The sequence below is a fragment of the Mobula hypostoma genome, chromosome 25 (assembly GCF_963921235.1).
Source record: "Mobula hypostoma chromosome 25, sMobHyp1.1, whole genome shotgun sequence".
NCBI classification, from domain to species: Eukaryota; Metazoa; Chordata; class Chondrichthyes; order Myliobatiformes; family Myliobatidae; genus Mobula; species Mobula hypostoma.
Window position 1 is genome coordinate 32,794,499 of NC_086121.1, and position 20,673 is coordinate 32,815,171.

The 20,673-nt window shown below is 38.0% G+C and overlaps 1 protein-coding gene across 16 annotated transcripts in view; it reads left to right on the plus strand.

Moving 5' to 3' along the window:
- LOC134337823 (eukaryotic translation initiation factor 4 gamma 3-like) overlaps positions 1 to 20,673 on the plus strand; it is a 306,969-nt gene that overhangs the window by 188,831 nt on the left and 97,465 nt on the right. For 14 of the 16 annotated variants that reach the window (XM_063033097.1, XM_063033098.1, XM_063033106.1 and 11 more), the window contains 4 exons: positions 4,860 to 4,968; positions 9,540 to 9,593; positions 14,384 to 14,481; positions 19,337 to 19,462. In XM_063033097.1, the coding sequence (XP_062889167.1) occupies positions 4,860 to 4,968; positions 9,540 to 9,593; positions 14,384 to 14,481; positions 19,337 to 19,462 (387 nt within the window). The remainder of the gene's footprint in view (positions 1 to 4,859; positions 4,969 to 9,539; positions 9,594 to 14,383; positions 14,482 to 19,336; positions 19,463 to 20,673) is intronic. The other 2 variants (XM_063033102.1, XM_063033105.1) reach the window with 1 other exon arrangement.

Below are 20,673 nucleotides of genomic sequence, written 5' to 3' on the forward strand. Positions count from 1 at the left end.
CCTTTAGGATCTTATACGTTTCAATCAGATCCCCCCTCAATCTTCTAAATTCCAACGAGTACAAGCCCAGTTCATCCAGTCTTTCTTCATATGAAAGACCTGCCATCCCAGGAATCAATCTGGTGAACCTTCTTTGTACTCCCTCTATGGCAAAGATGTCTTTCCTCAGATTAGGGGACCAAAACTGCACACAATACTCCAGGTGTGGTCTCACCAAGGCCTTGTACAACTGCAGTAGTACCTCCCTGCTCCTGTACTCGAATCCTCTCGCTATAAATGCCAGCATACCGTTCGCCTTTTTCACCGCCTGCTGTACCTGCATACCCACTTTCAATGACTGGTGTATAATGACACCCAGGTCTCGTTGCACCTCCCCTTTTCCTAATCGGCCACCATTCAGATAATAATCTGTTTTCCTATTTTTGCCACCAAAGTGGATAACTTCACATTTATCCACATTAAATTGCATCTGCCATGAGTTTGCCCACTCACCCAACCTATCCAAGTCACCCTGCATCCTCTTAGCATCCTCCTCACTGCTAACACTGCCACCCAGCTTCGTGTTATGCTGCTCGTTGTCCTCACACCTTTTTATTGTGACTTCTCCCTCCTTCTCTTCGAGCAATATTGAAGCCCCACAGCCAGAAACATTGACTGTTCATATTCCTCCATAGATGCTGACTGGCATGCCTGCTTTTTGTGTATGTTGCTCAGTATTGAAATATTCCTTTTTTTCCATAATATATATTCATAAGAGATAGACCATTCAAAAGTTCAGCTTAATTATCTGAAACGTATTTAATTTTGTTAAACAGTTTGATTTTATGCAAGTATTCAAAAATAAACTAATCAACATTGTGTCTTAATGATTTACTGGCTGATTCCTGTTTTTAATAAACCAATTTTGCCTGCTGTGCTCCATATGTCAAAAAGGGATGATATTGTAGAATTTTAAGTGTTGTTTAATTTGTTGTTTGATCGTGTTATTTCCATGCACTTCACCCTTAATGCTCAACTTTCAACAGTAAGCCACCAAGTAGAATCTTTGAGCAATGATAACTGGCTTCAGATTACCCATCATGCTACAAATTCTCAGCTGCAATTTGAACTATTTATTGTCTTTTGCTGTCTGTGGTTGCGAGGACTTATTTTTGAGCAGTTAAAAGATCTATGGGATTTGATATGAGAGAAGACTCAATTGATCAAGCAGCTTCTTTGGAAGAGTTAAATAGAGCTAATTGTGAGGAGTTTTAGAACTCGCATAAAAGTGAAAGGTGTTTCAGAGAAAGAGGAGTGGAGAAAACAAAGGAATGGCGATGGTGGGAGAGCAAGTGCAATTGATGATGGTACTGGCTGAAGGGATGCAGCAGCTGCTGTGCCTGGAGATGAGAACACAGATACTAATACTGTTGGAATGGTGAGTTACATTGCATTTGCTGGAAATCTGAGATGAAAGAGAATGGTGGAAATGCTCTGAAAACCTTTAAAATATTTATTGAGGCACTCCGCCTGAAAATTATCTTCTGCAGACTCCAGCCTCATCCCCATTTACACACAATTACTTCCTCCTCCTCCTCCCAAGATGCATTGTTTCAATCTTGTCTCACAACTAACTTCTTCCTAACCTTACTAATCTCCTTTCCCTCTTTACCTCTGACCCTGTCTCCACTTTGACATGTTCTTGCTTCCTGGTCCTAACTGGTTCATTTTCACCATTCCTCGTACCTCCATTCCACATGAAGACAACTTGAGAGTCCTTTGTTGGTGTTCTATTCAGAAAGGAACATGTTCCCCTCTACCTCTACTTTTCTTCACTTTACTGAACTTGTAACATTGAACAACTTATAAACTCTTCTCCGGCTTCAAGCCGGGTGGGTACAGGTATCGATTATAATTGGTATTTCGATAATGAACTGCCATCTTCTTCAGGGATGATTCATCTGAAGAAGATGGCAGAGTTTGTCATTGAAACGTCGGTTATAATCAATAACTGTACTTAGCTTATCTTATTTGTCATATATGCCAGGAAAGCAATAGATCCTTTTTCATTGAACAACTTGTCCTTTTAAGTTGTAGCTATAGAAAACTGCATGTCCTCAAGTTGCATCTGACCCCTTTGGGATAGATTGCCCAGTACTTTGTTTCACTTTTGCTCAGTCCAGAATATTAATCAATTTACAGCTGCTGATTCCTGCTACTGTATCGAATTCAAAAATATCACATCTTTCCTTGAAATTTTTCTCTCCATTCCAGTTGTTAGGGTAGCAACCAGTATTAGCTACTTTCAACAGACTCCCATGGCAATCTTGATTACACCTTCTCCTTTTCTGCTTCCAGAAAGTTTTCTGTTTCATTATCGTAATTTCAGTTGCATCTATTCTGTTGCAACACTTTCAACGCCAGTGCTTCTGAGATAACTTCCTTTTCTCTTAATTATGAATTCACTTCCACTGTAGCTCCTGGGTGTCTCAACCACTTCAGCTTCCCTCTCCTTGCCTTGCTCTCTACTAAGACCTACCTGTAATTGATCACCCTCTGAAATTTCCTCCAAATTCAAATGATGCCACACTAGAAATATTACCACCCCTGCTTCCATAAGGGCATGAGAAATAAAACAGGGTTACGTCATTTGATCTCTTGTCTACTCCATCATACAATAAAATCATAATCAGTTGTTTAACCTCATCGCCACTTTTCTGCCCCAACCATACATCCCTTAATTTGCTTGAATATATAAAAATGTATTGAACTCTCTCCTGAATATATTCAGTAAATACCTCTTGAGCAAAGCATTCTAACGATACATCATCTTCTGCGTAAAGAATTTTCTGAATGGCCAACCACAGTCATATTTGTGACTGATGACTGGTACTAGACACCTCAACAAGGGGAAACTGCATACCCACACTATGCCTGTCAAACCTGACTAAAATTTTGTACATTTTCATGAGATTGATCTTTGTTCTTCTATATTCTAGAACATACCTATTCAGTCTGCTTAAACTCTCCTTGGGCAATGAACCTTCCATCCCCAATTACCTGATGCCATATCAGTCTGGTGAACCTTTGCTGAGCACCTCTTTCTTCCTTGGGTAGGAAAACAAGACGTGTAAGTACCCAGTATTCAGGTGCAGCTTTGTTAGGACCTTGTGATGTTAATAAGATCATTTTAACTTTATACACAGATCTTTTTGCAATATAGGGAAAATAGAACTTGCTCCTACATGAGAGCTTTTGGTGATTTATATACAATAACATTTAGCTCACTCTGGACATCTTTCATCCTCTTCCTGGATAATGGGAAAAGGTAAAAAGTCAGATTTTCAACTTTGGTGGTTTTGGAAAGGTGCTATTGGAGAAGGAATGAATTTTGGTGGAGATGGTTGAGGGAACCATGGAAAGCACAAGCTCCTCAGTTCCTTACATCCCCAAAGGTAGTTCTTCTTAAGCCACCAGTCATTATATCCTTTTCAGTGTCGCAGCAATTTCTTATATGTGAAACCACAGTTCACATATTCACAGTTCTCCGAATTTAGTGTACTGCAGTTCGTGTTCCCAATGTGGCTTTCTCTGCATTGAGGAAGCAAATGTGAATCGAGTGAACATTTTGCAAATCATCTCTGTCTAATATACGGAGTAACCCTAACATTTGAGTTGCCTGTCTTTTAATTTACCACCTATTTCCGTCTTTGGGAGACCGCTTCGCTAAGCACCTACTCTCCATCTGCCAGAAAAAGTAGGATCTCCAAGTGGCCACCCATTTTAGTTCCACTTCCAATTCCCATTCCAACATGTCAGTCCATGGCCGCCTTTACTGCTGCAATTAAGCCATACTGAGGTTGGAGAAGCAACACCTTGTATTCCATCTCGGTCGCCTCCAACCTCATGACATGAACATTGATTTCTTGAACCTCTGGTAATGGCCCCCTACCCTCACCATTCCCCATCCCCTTTTCCCTCTCACTTTTTATCCTTACCGGTGTATCACCTCCCCCTTTTCTTTCTTCCATGGCCCTCTGTCTTCTGTGTCTTCTATCACATTCTCACTTCTCCAGCCGTGATATCTTTCACCAATCAACTTCCCAGTCTTTACTTCACACCTACCCCCCACCCCCCGTTGCACCTGTCACCTTGCGGCTCCTCTTCCTCCCCTCCCCCCACTATCTTACTCTGAGTCATCTTTTTTTTTCCAGCCCCCCCCCCCCCCGAAAAAGGGTATTGCCCTGCAACATTGACTGTGCTCTTTTCCATAGATGCTGCCAGGCCTGCTGAGTTCCTGCAGAGTTTCTCTTGTTTGTGGCTAGTTCTGGTGTCTTGTCTTCAATGTGTAACATTAACTCTTTTCACAGACACTGTTTAAGCCTGTTATTTCAGATTTCTGGCAAATGCAGTATTTGTACCTTGCCTTTCTAGCATTGTCTTATTCTCTGTGTTCTCATTCTTCTTCAGATGACTTTTCCTTTAGCTAAATTAAATGTGATTAACAGACTCCTCTCAGCCAGTGTCACCATCACTGTGTCATTGTGCCTCCCTTGGTGTCTACCTGATCACACTTTCTACAACTTCAAAACATGTTTGATTACTGACATGAAGTTTTTATGAAGTCATTGACCTGAAAATTTAACTCTTTTTCTCTCTCCACAGATACTATCTGATATGCTGAGTATTTTCAGTATCTGTATTTTGCTTTCTGAATCTGGGACAAGACTGCAGACTAAAAGTCATTTAATGCCACCTTACTGTGGTACTATTTTCAAGAAGATCAATTGAAATAGCTTTTTTTAGAACTACTGTGTTTAAAACGTTGTTAGTTAGGTACGATGTATTAGGAAACTAATACTGATTTTTGCTTTTAACAGTTCCGCCCTAGTGCGACTCCATACATGGGGCCACCCCAGCAGTATCCTGTTCAGCCTCCTCCTGGTCCATTCTATTCCGGACCAGGTCCTGGTGACTTTACTACATATGGTAAGTATTAACTCACTTATAATATTGGAGGCTCTGTTTCTTTTAAACAAGAACAGAATGAACTTCCAGCATTTATTCTGAATTCATGAAATTAATTTCTATTTAACATGTTTTAGCTTCTCAGTTCATTTCAACTATTGTTTCAAATATAAGTTTATTGTGTGCCAAGTTGGTTATTACTGATAAATATGTCTCAAAGACACTTAGTTGCAACCTTGTTTTGTGAACGTTAGAAATAAGACTTTGAGCAATAATATTTAATATTAACATGGATGTGCTCACTTGCCCATTGATTTCTCCTCCAAAATAGGATTTTTATTAACATAATTGGATTATACTGTTGAGACTTACTTCATTGTTATTCCAGGTCGTATTGAAATGATGGGCTTCTTTCTACAATTGTTTTTATTCATACCCTCCTAAAGGTCCTTGCGTCAACCATGCAACTACACCACATGTCCAGTAACAGCAATAGGTCATTTTCTTTCTGATATTTTATTTTATTTTGCAATATGGCGCAGTATAGGCCCTGATGGCTTTTCAAGCCATGCAGGCCAAGTAATTCCAGAAAAACACGGTTAACCCTAACCTAATCACAGGACAACATACAATGACCAGTTAACCTATGTGATACATCTTTGGACTGTAGGAGGAAACCAGAGGTTCCAGAGAAAACCCACACATTCTACAGGGAGGATATACAGCAACTGCTTATGGAACGGCACCAGAATTATACTCTGAAATCTGGAACACTCCAAGCGGCAATGCGCTGGCTAACCCCTATGCTACCATGGTGCATATTAGTCCACAAATGGCTAGAGTTATTGAGTTCAATATCATGGTTATTTTTTAGTGATTGGATATGAGTTAACCAAAGTTGCTATCTCGATAACCGGTGTCAAAAAGCCCCTTTCTTTTCAGTCCTGTTGAAGGGTCCTGGCCCAAAACATTGACTGCTTATTTCCCTCCATAGAGGCTGCCTGACCTGCTGAGTTCCTCCAGCATTTTGTGTATGTTGCTCAAGATTTTCAGCAACTGCAGAGCCTGTGTCAAAAATTTTGAGTTGTATGACTGTGGTGTAGTACAAACATGTACTTGTGCTTGCCTGTCTATATAAAATTCTCCTAATGAGATCAGTAAAAGCATTACATAAGCAACACATCATCAAACTACTTTGACTCTACTCCTTTGGATCATTTTCACAATCCAAATATTGCCTTGCGACTGCAATTTGAAATTTAGTTTATGATATCTGTGCATTTTTTTTGTGGTGATGCCATAGTCAGATGGCAAAAATACTGATGCTAAGGTATGTAATTTGCATATAGGATTTGTAATTGTATATTGCACCCCTTTCTGAGGTTATTTAGTATCTATAAATATTCTGAAGACTACTGTAACACTTACATTTCAGTATGTGCCATGGTTGACGTGTTTTGCTGAAACATTCTAATTGCTTAGCATCTAAAAGTACACTGATACAGTGCAAGGCAAAATTACTTATGAGTCTGCTGCTATTAACGTGTATTGTTAATTTATTGATAAATATCAATCAGTGAGTCTGTTATGATGATATAATGTGTTAACAATTTAGAAAGTAATGAATACCTGTGACTGCTGACAAAGATCTTAAATCATTTAGCATTCATAGAAAAATAAAATATGGAGATCAACTTCAGCCCATTTGGGCCAAAACGTGGGGCTGTTTCCAGTTATTTCCAACTCTCGGCTCACTAAGTTACCTCTATCACTATGGTTGGCAATATATTTTATCTGAGCTGTCAGTACTTCAATCAATGATTCCCACTGCTCTGCTGCCGATTACCCTTCAAGTATCTGTTTCCAGTTCAATTTTGTTAAATCATAAGCTACCCTGATTAAGATTGACTTTAATTTAAGACCTTTCCACCTCCCCAACCCCTAGGTTATCTGTATCTTTCTCCATAAATGCTAAATCATGATTGTTGGCTTCATAACGTTCTAAAATTGCCAACTTTCCCATTTGCTGGTTCATTTCCTACAGGTATCCAGTTCTGCACTTCGCCTATACGACCTGAGTTTACTTTTATAAAAAGCATCTGAAATTAACATTGCAGCTTTCCCAATTAATGTAGTGCAGTCAAATCCCCTTTATAACTGTGTTATTTTGCATTTCTCAAAAACTTGTATCTCTCATACTAGTGCCTATGGTAATTGCAACTTATTCTTCTTCCTCAGATCAAGAAAAATTTCCTCTTGTTGACTTTCCTACAACATCACCTTTCTTTACATCTGTAGTAACATCAGCAAATAAAACTATACTTCATCTTCTTCAGTCCTCTCTTTAACTCATCATTGTGATCCAGGAATCTTGCTGCCATTCTCCCTATTATTACCTGTGTTTCAGTGAAAGCCACAATATCATACTTTAAGCTATCCTTTTGTCCCCTCTGTTTCCAACTTTTATTTCAGAGATGCCTTGCGTTACCTAATTAGGTGCAGACAAGTTACAGACAAACAACTTCAGCCTTTCAAAACATGTCGAGGTATTTGTATATCTCCTACGAATTGTGCACACTGATGTTATTCATTGTTGGATCACTTTGCTTGTTCTGCTACCTAGTAGCCTAATATGTAGTTTTATTGGTACAAGTTAGGTTGTGGCTTAATTATCTCAGGATATCTTGATGACCTATAGAGAATAATTTAAATAACACAAACTCGGGACACGTTGATACCTTTAAAAGAAGTAATCCCAAAAAGGTTTGACAGATAAAGATTTAAACTGTTTTAGCTGATGTCAAAATTCTAGGTTGTGTTCAACTAATTTATATTGTTTATTTAAGAAGTAAATACACATGTTGTTCATTATCCATAAATGCCCATGCATATTTCAGCTGAAATGTAGGACAGAATGTGCCTTAGCTTTAAATCGTTGTTATAAGGTTTCAAGACAGTTTTAATTTACTTTTTAAGCATGTACCTGAAGCTGACTTAAACCTTCCTTTCCACTCGCAATACTCATAGTATCTGGATGGAGACTTAATTTACACTTAATAGCAAGTTGAGAGAATCTACATACCCTGGAGTCACTGGTTCATCTTGTATTATATCAGGTGTTTTTAAAAAGATAACTGATCACATTCAAAATCCCAAATTAGTAATAGTATTTTATTTCAGCACTGCATATGCTTAACCAGTTGGGCAGTTTCCTTATTTTTGATTACGATTCACCCAAATGCATGTGCACAAGCGCTTTGAAAAAGGGAACTTATTGGACAATCAAAAGGCCAAAATAGTCAAACTAATGTAGATGCGCTTCTCGGTAGGGAAAAAATGAACTGATTCTGTCTAGTGTGTGTGGCTATGGATGGTAGATAAAATCTTATTTGGAAGGCTTGAAATATCTTGGGAGAGTTTCTATTTTCTTCATGTGATCAGGATTATTACTTACAGTGGTTGCGCTCATTTAAACCAAAGATAAACTGACAAGGCAGTCCAGTAATGTACAACTGCTTAAACAATTTTGGTTAATGAAATCTTCATTTGGCCGGGCTGTTAGCTGATTGAGAATGTTTTAATCATTTATTCCCTGATAAGCAGATTTCTACTGGAGATCTGGAGACTGTTGTTTCATTATCTTGCATTTACTACATTAGGAAAATTGTTCACAATTATGGGACAATTGAAGACCCAGCAGCAGCTCATGAAGACAAGAGAAAAGCAGTTCTTCATTGCTGTTAGGTGTTTTTTGCAAAAACTGCAGGTCTGCATCCAGCTGTGCCATTATTTCCTCTGATCCACTTTTTGCACATGTTTCAAATCTGTAGTATGTTGGGGAGATGCTGCTTGTCCACGTGGTGAGATATAGTCAGCCAGTGACCCTTTCCTTGGGCATTTTACAGTAATTAGGTGGAGTGAAAGGTATGATGCTAGCTGCCCAATAGCTAGTACCTAAAATGAAAGTGTATTTTCTCACAAGCAAACTTAATTGATAAAATTGTCTGCCCACTGTTCCAACAAGATTCATGTAGAAGTTCATAAAGTTTCTCAAGGATGTGAATGATACTGATAAATGGCCAAATTTTACTTTTCATTTTAGTCTCCCTTATGCAAAGCAACACAATGACCGTTAGGATCTTTGCAAACACATTTGAAGTGAGGCTTGCCTTTGACATTTTATGTAGTAATATTTTATCATCTATTTTTAAATCAAACAGGTTCTTCGAATTGCTTGTTTACTCCCGTTTAAACTTTATCTTAACCACGCTTTCCCTGGATCCTGTACCATTTCTGGACTGAATGGCAGAGTTATGCCACTGCCATGTGAAAAATGTAACATTGAGCAAGCAGAGGGATAATTCAGACCTCTGTTTAAATTTTAGAAAACATAACACCTTTTTACAAAAAAGATTTTGAGTATTTTCAAGATAGTTTAATCCAAGAATTACTAGAATCATTCCACTCCTGCCACATTTCCAAGGCTAGGCACTGAAATGTGATCTTTCTTTTCTTGGCCTTGGCTGAGCAGTGAGCAACGGGGAATGTTGGGACCCGAGGCTAAACAAATTTATGTTCTGTTTCATGCCTAGCCTCAGAAACAAGGCGCAGAGGGTGGCCCCAATCAGGAGTTCAGCCACTGTGTGGTGAGTTTTTATAAAAGAAACAGTTTTTTTTTAATGTCTATATATTTAGAGGCATGTATATCTTTAAGATTCTCAAGGGAATACATAGCAGGCTTATATATATATATATATATATATATATATATATATATATATATATATGAATGTGCAGTATTTAATTTTTCCTTTTCTAATTTCAATAGTAATCCACAGGCAGATGACCTGTTTCTTGCTTCTGCCAACATTGCTTTATGTTGCCTTCAGGAAGAGGACTGTTTCTGAAAAGCTGTACAACCAAGTCCTGCCCCTAGCTTGCTATGTCCTTTCTGGATAGAAAGATGGGGTTTACGTCATGGTATATAAGGCTCTCAGGACATATCACTCTGTGCCATGTTTTTTAAATTATTTTTTTCATCATGTAATTATAATAGATCACTATATTAACATAGATAGTAGCACACCATTTTTGCCATCTTTTTTTTCTGGAATGATTTCCCCTGCATACATTGGCTTATTCTGTGCTATCACTTTCAGTTCATTTTTACCAAAAAGAGCAACAAAATGAGCAAGTTGAGCTTTGCAAGATTTAACTAGATCTCAGGTATTTTAATACTTTAAGTAGTCATCTGTAACTAAGAATACTCATGTAGGTTTTTCAAGACTAATGAATGAAATGCAAGAATATAAGATATATAGAGGCATGGGTCTAAAACACTTATTTGTAAACTTCTAAACTGAATGTTCCATCTTTCAATTAAAAAAAAATGCCTGGGATATCATATGGCTATCTAAGTGTACTTCCTTCTCTACCTCTTTCATGCTTTCTCTCCTCTGGTTTCACTGCCTCAGGATTTTGTCAATGTTTCTTTATTCCATTTGTTTTCATTTTCTTTGTTTCTCATTGCTGCCATTAGCTTCTTTTGCTTTGAGTACATCCAGGATATTAGTCTAATGGCAAACTTCATGCTATAGAGGGAGAGACCTGGTTGATGCCCAGGTTATAGATAAGAATTTTATTCTTGTTATTCTTTGGGTGGCTTAATACAGCTGAGGAGCTTCCTTTAGCCACTTGAAAGCAGTTAAGATTAAATCAGTTGTTTGTGTAGCACTAAAATCACTTAAGGCTAGATAATTAGGTATAGCTTATTTTCTTCTCTGAAGGCAATGTGTGAACCAACTGGATTTCCATGTAATCTGACAGCTTCACATCACTTTTACTGATTCCACCTTTTTTCATGCAAGAGATTTTGAAATCAAATTCAAATATTTGCCATGGGAACAATCAAAGTAAACTTGCATTCTCTGGATTACTATCCTATAATCTAATTGACCCAGTATCAGATTTTATATGAGAATATTGCTTCAAGTCTCAGTTGAAAGACTCTTAACTCCTTCATGCACCGGAAAATAAACTAAAATCCCTGATAATGAGTATGAACTTTGTTTACTCCTACATGGGTTCCAATTGTGCAAGCCAGGTTAGAATGTCTTTTTTCTTATTGAATTAGGGTAGTGGTGTGCAAGTAGTTGGCTGTTTTCATGATGGAAATAGCCATTCAGTAACTGAGAAACTTGGTTTGTGAACTTTATTTATTTTAAAAGAGGCTTTTCCAACATGTTAAATTGACTGCAGCATGGTGCTTCCATATATAAATATATGTAAAGCTTGTGTTCAGGCATTCAATTAGTTACTTTGTTGTTTGAATTGAATGCTGTTTGTAATTTTACAAGAATGATAATTGCTGAGTTAGGAAACATGAAGAATAGGTTAATTATTCTACTGCTTCCTTTCCCAATACAAAATTAACAAAACAAAACTGTTGAGGCATTATTCCTTTCTGGTAAAAGCTTTGGAAGTTCACAATTGTAGCTCTCAAAGGGAAGTGATCAGCTAATGTTACCTGTTATGTGTCACTAAGTAGTTCCATTTGATCTCTCAGATCAAGAATGCTCATCGTGATGTTCAAACTGGCTCATTAAACCATTACATCTAGTCAGCATAAGCAGTTCATGCTTGACCTATTGTGTTTAGGAAGGTATGTCTAGTAAAGACAATTTATTGTAGTTTGGTTGAGACTGCCCTTATAGTCTTACAGTTGATCACAATGAATGACCTTTCTACTGAGAATTAGATATTGAAACAATCAACTTTTAGAAGGGAAGTGAATGAAGTCCTGATGAAGGGTCTCAGCCCAAAATGTCAACTGATTATTCCTCAACATTGATGCTGCCCGACCTGCTGAGTTCCTCTAGCATTATGTGTTTGTTGCTGTTGCATAGGTTGTTTCTTGTAAATATTACTATGCTGTATCTGTTTTCGAAGCATGAAATACAATTGCTGAGAAAAAGGTCCAACTCATTTGAAGTCTGTAGATGGGATCTTATTTCCCCTACATTCTTGGATTTTGTTTTGATTCCACAAGCATTGTCATCTCTTTGTAACAGTCACAAGTACTATTTTTCATGCAAGAAGTGTTGGTGAGACAACAGTCAAAAGCAGGATTATTTTCCTGCTCTGACACTGCTACCTCAAGCCTTTGCCACTTCAGTACTGAGATGAAAAGCCCAAAATACCTACTCGTGTTAACTGCAGTTGGCCAGCTTAGCAAATGTGCTTTCCAGGTCCACTTAGCATGTTCCAAAGCCTTTCAAGCAAATTTGAGAATTCTGTTTTCACAAGTCATTTTAAACATCAATAAAATTCTTATGATTAATTCAAAAAAAAAACTATTCTTTCCTATGGGCTGTAAGTTTAGGTGCTGTATACTAAGCATGAATGTCAGTTCTATCCGGAAGAGTGAACGTGCTGAATTAGCATAGAAAGGATTGTCCAAAACTCTGTGTAGTATTTCTGGTGCAATGCCTGGCTTTGAGCTGATAACTGTGAGAATACATAGCTGTGATCTGTTAGTCCTATGTCAGGGAAGTTTAGAGGTTAAACATATAAAGAATGAACTGATTACGACTGCTAGGATTAAGAAAGTTCCTTAAGTGAATCATGGTGTAAAGATGATCAGTTATGTCTGGCCACATATGAAGCCATCACCCCCTGTGCTGTTGCTGTTGAAATGCCACATCAACTTGGGATCTTAATCATGTCACATGCGCCAACTTTTGATTTTGTGTGCATTCACCTCCTTGTCAGTATCATACTCTTGTAAAAATAATGGTGGATAGTTTTTTTATTTTGTAAAATATGACAAACAATGAATTATAATGGATGGCTATAACCCTTTTAAGTATAGTTATATATATGCTGGATAGAACCAGTGGATAGAGAGAAAAATGGGTGAATTATTAAAAACATAACAACTACTTGCAGTAAATGTGAGGAAATTAAAAACCCATGTCTGCTTCAAAGGAAAAAATAGTGTGATTCTTCTATTATTCTTAACTGTTTTTGTTGGAGTGTGATTATGTAGGATTTTTTTGTGGTATGTAAGTATGGTGAAACTATTGAATTCTCAGAAAATAATTGCTTAGAACGGAATGTAGCATGAATGTATATGCAGAGGTAGGTTTTGGTGTTTTCCAGAACCTTTTTGTATTTTTCTTCCTCTAAAGCTATTGAGATAAGCACTTGTACCCTATACAACACTGTAGATGCTTCTCACCATTGCTTTTAAACCCATTTTAAACTATTTAGCCATCAGATCATGAGTTGTGGGAACTTAATTCATTACTTCATTCATAGTTGTGGCCCTTTAGTTCCAGCGGTAAAGTTCTGTAATGTTGCACTTATCACCTTATGTTTCTCCCTATGCTCCCCCATCTTTAAACTCTACTCCTCATCTTTTTTTTTCTCTAGTCCTGCTGAAACGTCTTGGCCTAAAATGTCGACTGCACTCCTTTCCATAGATACTGCCTGCCCTGCAGAATTTCTCCAATATTTTGTGTGTGTTGCTTGGATTTCCAGCATCTGCAGATTTTCTCTTGTTTGCAATATCGCATTTTATTGTTGCATTCAAGGTCTTCCGTATTCTGTGGCACCACATCCCTGTTTCTATAATGAATCTTACTAAATTATGCCAAGAGATTCTACAGCTCATGACCTGGTAGTCTGCATGTTTACTACTTAAAAACAAATATTGCAGTAATTATATTGACATATTTTTAAATTTAAAAGTAAACCAATGACACCCATGTGCAGATACATGCCCAATAAGGAAGAGAACAGAGACGACCGCAGCACAGAACAACATGCCTACCATAACTGCTATCCAGAATCATTCAACATCCGGAACTCGCCTAGCCATAGCCTCAAAATCACGGTTAACTAAAATGACAATGCCCTTAACGGGCAGGGTTTTTTTTAACTAAAAGAATTTTGCAACCAAATAACTTTACTTCACATTTGGGCAGTACTGTTCAAGGATTACTGCACTTCATACTTGTGCATAGTTTTGTATACAGTCCACACTGAATCCTCTCAGTTTTGATACCACTCCATCTTTGCTTCCTCCCTTCCCCACCACCACCACTATACCCTGCTGCATGTATTGCATTGGCTAAGCTTAAGTTTGTAATGTACAGAACAACCTAATGCACCAAGGAAGAATGTAGGAAGCATTGTAGAGTGGCAAATAAGTGTTTGATTTCTATATCATTTTGATATAAACAGACACCTGAACTCCATGTTTTCTAAGAGGATGCTGACTTGAATTTAAGTGTTCATGGCAGCTAATAAACCAAAATATAGCTCATTTTATCACTTACAATGTGCATGAAATTTACACAAGTCCTCAAAGTTGCATACCACTGAGTACAGAGCTTGTGTGTAATAAACTGTGATGTGCTTTTTCTTTCATCAGCACCGTCCTATTACAGTCAACCTGTGTATTCGCCATCTGCACCTTTGATAGTGCCAACACAACAACCACCTCCTCCAGCAAAGAGGGAAAAGAAAACGGTATGGCAAGTCTGTATGTTGTGTTTATGTGTGTACAGCTGAGTATAATTGAGGTTCAATAGTAACTGCCTTTTGAGGTCTTTTGTAAAAAAAATCATTTTGTATTGAGTTTTGCAGGTTCTATTAAATGGAACTGGAGATTATAATGTACAGTTTATTCAGACTTCGTCCATTTAACACCCAACAAACTACCCAGTGGTCCCAATATTTAATTCTGTTACAAGTTTCTTTGTGGCTCATAGAAGTCAGCGAATGTGTTGAGTCTATTTTTGTTCTTAAGTTAAGAATGTTCAAAGGAATTATAATTGTCTAAAAATAACGTGCAATTTTCCAGTGCCCTCGTCAGTGAGGAGCATTTTATTCTAGGTGAAGTGGTATATTCTGCTGATATGCATGCAGAAAATTAATTGGTATTTCTTGCACATTCAGATATCTTGTAGAAATAAACTATATGATGAGTAACCCTCAGCAACCCTGTTTTAGTACAGACAGTGAATGAGGTCTTCTGCTTCAAACTAGCAACTACTGGGTGGTAACCATACTGCTATTTTGTTTGTTTATACCAGCTGGCTTCCTTCTAGTCTTGTTTCATTCTTCATTTTGCCATGGTTGATTAAGTGGTATGAAAGAGAAGGGAGAATACTTATTCTTAAAATAAAAGTAGCTCTTGCTCCAGTATGGTGTCGCAGAACCCCAGTAACAGTAAGCCCAACCAGAGGAAAATATGAAGTTGAAGATGGGATAAATGTCAGAGGCTGTTCATTGCAGTGCCACACATCTCTGCAAGATACTTGCAGAACAAGATTGTCAGCACAACAGTTTTTAGTTCAGCAATGAGCTGTCCATTAGAAATAAAGCACATTGAATATCCCAGACTCCCAGAGCAGAGTTCTTTTTCATCTTTGGATAAAAAAGCTGGATTTTTAGCCAGATAATGACAATGTCTCAAATTGGTGAGAAGCCTGTCATTTACTGATCTTCAGGGCACACACAATCAGCATTGATTTGTAGCTTAATTGACGGACCCTTTTAGCAGTAAATGAAACTGCAGTTCCTGGAAAACAAACTAAAAAAAAACACACTGGTCAGGCCATATCCATAAAAAGAGGAACAGACTTAATGTTTCAGGCCAAAAACCCTTCATCAAGACTGATCACAATGTTTGCCACATTTTTCTTTTTCTATTTTTGTCATTATTGGCATTACAAGTGGAGGTGGAGTACTCTGCATCAAATGCTGAAGCTTAGAACCTCAAACCACCTCCCATCAAGATGCATTGCACAAGGGATGCAAAATTTAAATGCAAACCAATGACACCCATTTTGCAGATGCTTGCCCAATAAGGAAGAGAACAGAGATCCCTGTAGTAGCCAATCAACATACCTACCATGGCTGCTATCCAGAATCATTCAACATCTGGACCCCACCTATCCATAGCCTCAAAATCACAGTTAACTAAAATTCAATGCCATTAATGGGCAGATTTTTTTAAACTAAACAGATTTTGCAACCAAATAATTTTACTTCACATTTTGGGCAGCACTGTTCAAAAGTAGCAGCCTTTTATACTTGTGTATAGTTTTACATACTGAATCCTGTCAGTTTTGATACCACTCCATCTTTATAGACCAGTAAGCCTCATCTGAGGCTGCTTGCCAAGTTAAGAGTCCATGGTATTACAGGAAAATTATTGGCATGGTTAGAGCATTGGCTGATTGGTAGGAAACAGTGAGTGGGAATAAAAGGATCCTTTTCTGGTTGGCTGCCAGTGACTAGTGGTGTTCCACAGGGATCAGTGTTGGGACTGCTTTTTATGCTGTATATAAATGATACAGATGATAGAATAGATGACTTTGTTACCATGTTTGGAGATAATATGAAGATTGGTGGAGGGAAAGGTACTCTTGAGGGAACAGGTAGGTTGCGGAAGGATCTAGACAGATTAGGAGAATGGGCAAGAAAGTTGCAAATGAAATACAATGTTGGAAAATGCATGGTCATGCACTTTGGTAAAAGAAATAAGTGTGCAGACTATTTTCTAAATGGGAAGAAAATCCAAAAATCTGAGATGCAAAGGGACTTGGGAGTACTTGTGCACGACACCCTAAAGGTTAACTTATAGGTTGCGTTGGTGGTGAGGAAGGCAAATGCAATGTTAGCATTCATTTCAAGAGGTCTAGAATAGAAGAGCAGGGATGTGTTGCTGAGGCTTTATAAGGCACCAGTGAGGCATCACCTTGAGTATTGTTCTCCAATCCAGGCACTATCCTAACTTACTAATGTCATCGTTTCTTTCTAATAACTGAACAAATAGTTTGAAATTTTCTTCTTCCTTGTTAGTGACACCATGGTCATGAGGATAGCAACAATTTGAGAAAAGAGTTGTCATCATTTTTTCAGAATATTATGATACCCAAATCACTGACCTGCCAGTTTCATCCAAATAAAAATACCTCAGAAAATTGAGGAGCACTGCATGTGGCAGGGTGTGAATACCAAGACAGGTTTGAACCACTCAGGTTGAGGATGTGTAGGGATCAAAATAAAACTTAACTGAAGGAATTTTGATCCTTCAGTATTGTTAAAATATTCAGATTATCGTTTGGGCAGGTATTAGGACTGTACAGGTTTATTGTCACCAGCTCGATTCTGGAGTAGTTTGAGCTGATCATTGCTTCATGTATTTTAAGTAAAACTGCAGTTATATAATTCCATCAATTTTTGTCTTACTCATGCAAATAATGCTGAAATTGGAGCCTTATGAGATTCCAGAAGACCTTGGCTGACCATTGCCGAACTCCTGTGCTCTGTCCACAGCTGTTATCTGGAGCTCGTGGTTGGCAGCCATTTTAATTATCCTCCTGTATCCCACACGTGTCAATCTGTCCTCAGCCTCTCCTCTCAGTTTAGAGCAGGGATTCCCAACCTTTTTTTATGCAATGGACTCCTACCCTTAACTGAATAGATCCATGGACCCCAGATTGGGAACCATTGGTTTAGAGGAATAGTACCTCATATTCTGCCTTGGGTGGTTTACAGCCTGACTGTTTGAACATCGTATTCTCCACCTACAGGTTGTTTCCCTCTGTCCCTTCTCTCTCTTGATTGACCCAGTTCTAGACACACACACACACACACACACACACACCCACCCCCAATCACCCTTTCTTTCCCCTCCTCTATCATTCTATCTGTCCATTAGCCATATAGCGTTCTCACAGGGTATTCTCACTCTGCAAATCACAGCATTCCTGTCCACTATTCATCATGTGCAGCCTTTTGTTTCCACTTATCACATCTTAGCCTCTGTCGCTAATTCTATTCTTCCCTCCTTTGTCTGCCTCTCACAGTTCTTTACTTGGATCTACCTAGGGCTTGCCAGTTCTGTTCCATTCCTTACTTTCACCTCTTTGTTCTTGCTATCTCACCTCTTCATCTTTCAGACCAGATTAGGGGCCTTGACCTGAAACTTTATCTATTCCTTTCCCTCCACGGTTGCTGCCTGACCCACTGAATTCCTCCAGTTTCTTGTCCATTGTTCTAGATTCCAGGATCTGCAGTCTGTTGTGTCACAATTTGTAGGTATTAGTCTGTTATAATTTTATCATGTTTAGTGCTGCTCTCTTGGAACCTCACAGGCTTCAGGACTTTCAATCATAGATCGCTAGTACCGGCTGCATTTTATTTCCCTCACTCAATTCAGGTGTATGGCATATCTCTGGCAGATTGGATTCAATCTAGGATTAGTTTCAGAACTGCATATATTTATAAAGGTAAGCAAGTAGCCATAACCAAGACATTTATGTACAATGCCAGAGGTTAATAGACAGCTAAAAGGGAAAAAAGATACCTGTTGCTAGGGTAATACATCATTTATTTGTTTTTGAACACTTTGTTTCGTATAAAAATTGTGGTTCTTTTTCTTTCAGGTGCATACACAGTCCATTTGAAAAACTTAAAAGGCAATGCTGCTGCTGAGACATTTATGTTCCAAGGGTGTTTCACCCTTCCTCTCTTTCAGATTACATTAAAACAGAATAGGATTGGTTATGTTAAAAACAAAACTAGTTCTGCCATCTTGTGAAAATACCCCAGCATTTATCTTAAGTCAGAGTATTACATTTTGTAAACCTCAAATTTATTTGAGGCTCAATCAAAAAGGGCTAATTTAGTTTCACAGCTTCCAGATGCTTCCAGCAGTGCAATTCCTTGATTCTTTTACATTCTGGATGATTTTTACATGTCTTCGTAGTTGAAACTGCTTTTGAATGATTTTTGGGGCGGGATGCTAGCACAATGCTATTACAAGACCAGTGACCCAGGTTCAATTCCACCACTGTTTGTAAGGAATTTGTACGTTTTCTGCATGATTGTGTGGGTTTCATCTGGGTGATCCGGTTTTCTCACACATTCCAAAGACGCGGGTTAGTACATTAATTGGTCACATGGGGTATCATTTGGCAACACACGTTCATTGGGCCAGAAGGGACTGTTACCATGTTGTATCTCTACATAAGTAAATGAGTGGGAATATGGAATTAGTGTAGAATTACTGTAAATGATGTTTGATTGGTATGGGTTCATGGGCTAAAGGACCTGTTTCTGTACTGTATTCTCTGACATTTTCATGTATTTCACACTATTTACATGAGAAGAAATTAAAGTTTGAAACTTTAAATCAAGCATCATGACCACCACTTTCCTACCATAAAGCCAGAGAAATTATTTTATTTATACTACTCAATTTGCATGACATCTGTTTATATTCCAGAGCAGGGAATGTTTAGTTTAGAAAATAGTTTTTTTTAAACCTGTGTTGTAAATAAAAACTTAAATTTTGGAATCTTTTCTGTAGATTAGAATCCGTGACCCGAATCAAGGAGGCAAAGACATCACTGAAGAAATAATGTCAGGCGGAGGTGGAAGTAGGAACCCAACACCTCCTGTTGGGAGGCCAAACACCACACCCACTCCACCTCAGGTAGTGAGAATTTATCTGATGACTTCAAAATAATGAACAAGAATTCAAAGTACATTGGTGGTTGTCAAGAGTTGAGAATTCAGATAATTTTTTCAGTTCTATCTTATTTTGGACCATTCTAACAACATGATCTTCACCAAAGCAATATCCTAGAGCTGTGATAGGCACCATCAGAACCGTGTGTCAAAGAATATTTAACAACTGGGGCAGGTTGTCATGGAAGGATTTACATGCCTTAATGAGGTTGTGAAAGTCTGTGTTATGAATCTTCCTAATTTGCAACTACAACACCATTAATTATTAAAAAAAAACTGTCTGAATGGTAGCAGAATGGGCATTAGTTAGTCTTTTTTCTCAGTCTCCAAGATATAAACAATGATATCCCACAGGAATCTGTACTGAAGTCTATTTTTTTTAATAATGTATATAAATGATTTAGATGAAGGCATGAAGTTTGTGACTATTAAATTTTCTGATGACATAAGATTGGAAGAAAAATAAGTTGTGAAGAGGAGATGAGAATACTACATAGGCTTTAGATAAAAAGTAAATTAGTAGAGAAGGATCATGTAAAAGTGACTTCGTAAATTTTGCCAACAAAAAATTAAGGAAGCTAACTGAATGTTTATGATTATTGCTAGGGAGATTGTATATAAATGTAGGGAAGGTAAGCTTCTGGGTAGAATCTAAGAATGAAGGAGGCAATCACTTTGCTGGGGGTATATTATAGACATCCCAATGGTCAGAATACATTATATTTAAGGGAAAGATATGAAAGCAAGTAGCAGAAAGGTGCAAAGGCAATAAAGTTATAGGAATGGGGGGGTGGGGGGTGGAATTAACTTTTCCAAAGTTGACTGGATTTGCTGAGTGCAAGAAGAATAGATAGGGGTGGAATTTGTGAAGCGCATCCAAGTATTTTTTTGAGGAAATATGTGGGAATTTGAATAGAGATGGGACAGAGGCAATGTTACCTTGAGGAATGTAACTGTAGTTGGAAGTGTTGGTGGGCAAGCACTTTGGGGAAGTGACCATAATTCCAGGTTTCAACGTAATTATGGAATGAGATGAGGTTGATCCTCAAGTTAATGTCTTTAATTGGGTAGAGGCTGATTTCAGGGAGTTAGTAAGAGTTCAGGGTCAGCAATGGTAAATGTGAAAGGTAGAGACTGCAAGATTAAGGGATATTGGCAGTTTGATTGGGAGAAAAG